The sequence below is a fragment of the Arachis ipaensis genome, chromosome B6 (genome assembly GCF_059453495.1).
Source record: "Arachis ipaensis isolate K30076 ecotype BB chromosome B6, ASM5945349v1, whole genome shotgun sequence".
Classification (NCBI taxonomy): Eukaryota; Viridiplantae; Streptophyta; class Magnoliopsida; order Fabales; family Fabaceae; genus Arachis; species Arachis ipaensis.
In genome coordinates, this window is record NC_142441.1 from 72,128,237 (window position 1) to 72,130,757 (window position 2,521).

General features: G+C 35.9%; 1 protein-coding gene across 1 annotated transcript; it reads right to left on the minus strand.

The window, feature by feature from the left end:
- On the minus strand, nt 1-624 carry LOC107647616 (uncharacterized). Its single transcript, XM_016351684.1, has 2 exons — nt 353-624; nt 1-232 (listed from the first exon to the last, which is right to left on the minus strand). Exons 1-2 carry the CDS (start codon nt 622-624, stop codon nt 1-3), a joined length of 504 nt encoding a protein of 167 aa, XP_016207170.1.
- Nucleotides 625-2,521: the final 1,897 nt, after the last annotated feature.

Genomic DNA, 2,521 nt, shown 5'->3' on the forward strand with positions numbered 1-2,521 from the left:
TTATTCAACAATTATAACTTCGAGCAATGTTTTTTTCTGTCGAATCATATTTTCAAGTGCTAAAACACGTTCTGAGTCCAAATCATCCAACTCATCATACATCGCATTCCAATAATCATCGTCTGGTAAATCGTTTTGCTTTAATATTCTTAACGTGTTAAGATTAATCTCTATTGGCAAAACTGCATCATGACCGTACACTAATTTATAAGGGGAAGTACCTGTTGAACCTCTTTGTGAGTTTTGATAAGCCCATAGCACTTGGCTCAAAGTTTCATGCCAAGTTCGAGGTTTACTACCAATTTGCTTCTTAATCAATTTGATCAATATTTTATTTGCTGCCTTGACTTACCCATTAGCTTGTGCATAATATGGATTTGAAGTAACCATGTTAATGTTTCTTGAGGTCGCAAAATTCTTAATTCGCTGGCCAGTAAATGTAGTTCCTTGATCAATACTCAAAGTTTGGGAAATTTTGAATCGATAGATTATATGTTCCTCAATGAAGTCTATCACCTCACTTTGCCCAACCTCTTTTAAAGGAACAGCTTCAACCCATTTAGTGAAATAATCAATTGCCACCAGAATAAACTTATGATTCTTCGACGAAGGAGGATGTATCATTCCAATCAAATCTAAAGCCCATCCTCAAAAAGGCCATGGTTTAATAATTGAATGTAATTCAGATGTTGGGATCTGTTGTATCACTCCAATGCGTTGACATTCTTGGCATGCTTTCGAATAATCGATGAAATCCTTAATTAGAAAAGTCCAATAAACATGATTACGACAAAGTGTCCATTTCATTTTCATTCCAACCTGATGGGCACCACATATACCTCTATAAACCTCTCCCAGAGTAATATCTTTCTCTGATTGACTTCAACATCTAGAGAGTTCTCCATCGATGCCTTTCCTATATAAATCATCAGCCATTAACACAAAATTCATCACTTTCAGCTTTACTTTCCTGTCAACTCGAATATTAGGATCTTTTAAATATTTAGCAATTGGCTTTCTCCAATTATCATCTTCCCGTTCATCCAAAACCAAGGCCTCTCTTTCATTAAGAGGTACTAAAATCTGACAAACCCTTGCCAACATTCCTAACGTCTCTGGGAATACTCTGTATCTCGACGCAATTTGGGCCAACTCATTAGCAATTTTGTTTCGAATCCTTGGAATATGAATCAATGACACTTTTTGAAAAGACGCTAACAGTTCCCATGCCATCAGTAGATACTTTTGTAATTTCTCATTATTGCACTTGAATTCTTTTTATAACTGTTTCAAAACTAACTGAGAATCCCCAAAATTTTGAATATCTATAGCCCCTTTTTCAATCAAAATTTCGAGGCCCAATATTAAGGCCTCATATTCGGCCACATTATTTGAACACGAGTATTTTAACTCAAAAAGAAACTCCGATGGAACACCTTCCGATAAAATAATTAAAATTCCTACTCCAGTACCATCTTTATGTTTCGAACCATCAAAATATAACTTTCAATAATCAACTAATACATCGATTATGTTTGCCCCTTGGTTATTATGATTATTCGAATGATCTACTTGAAAATTTGCAATAACCTGACCTTTCATATCTTTGGTTAGAACGTATTGCAAATCGAATTCTATCAAGGCTAACATCCATTTCCCTAACCGTCCTCTGAGCACAGGATAAGACAACATATACTTAACTAAGTCAGTCCGGGTGACAACTTTCACAAGTTTAGCAACCATATAACACTTTAGCTTCGTGCAAGCATAATAGAGAGAAAAACACAACTTTTCAATAGGTGAGTACATTGTCTCAATATCAGTTAATACTCAACTAAGGTAGTAGATAGCTCGTTCATTTCCATCTTCATCATCCTGGACCAACATACACCCAATTTTATCTATGGATGCTGCAATATATAACTTTAAAGGCTCATGAGGACAAACACTTGCCATTACTAGGGTTTTGGACAAATAAACTTTGATTGACTCAAAAGCTTCTTGATGTTCTTTTATCCATTCGAACTGTGTTTCGTTCTTAAGTTTCACCAAAGGTGCAAATACTCGAGTTCGACCTGAAAGGTTCGATATAAACCTTCTGAGGTAATTCACCTTACCAAGAAATGATTATACCTCTTTTTTAGACTTCGGAGGGGCCAACTCTAAAATTGCAGCCTTGTTTTTATCGATAACAATCCCCTTTTTGTGAACCACAAATCCCAAGAAATTTCCTGCGGACACTCCGAATGCACACTTTAAAGGATTCGTTTTTAACCCTTTCTTCCGCATTGTATTAAACGCCTTCCTCAAATGGTCAATATGTTGGTTTGCTGAATTCGACTTAACCATTACGTCATCAATATATACTTTCATACAATTTCTAATATATTCATGAAAAATAGCATTCATGCCGCGTTGATATGTAGCACCAGTATTTTTTAAGCCGAACGGCATAACCACCCACTCATATGTCCCTAATGCCCTAGGGCATCGAAAAACAGTCTTGGATACTCATCTTCTG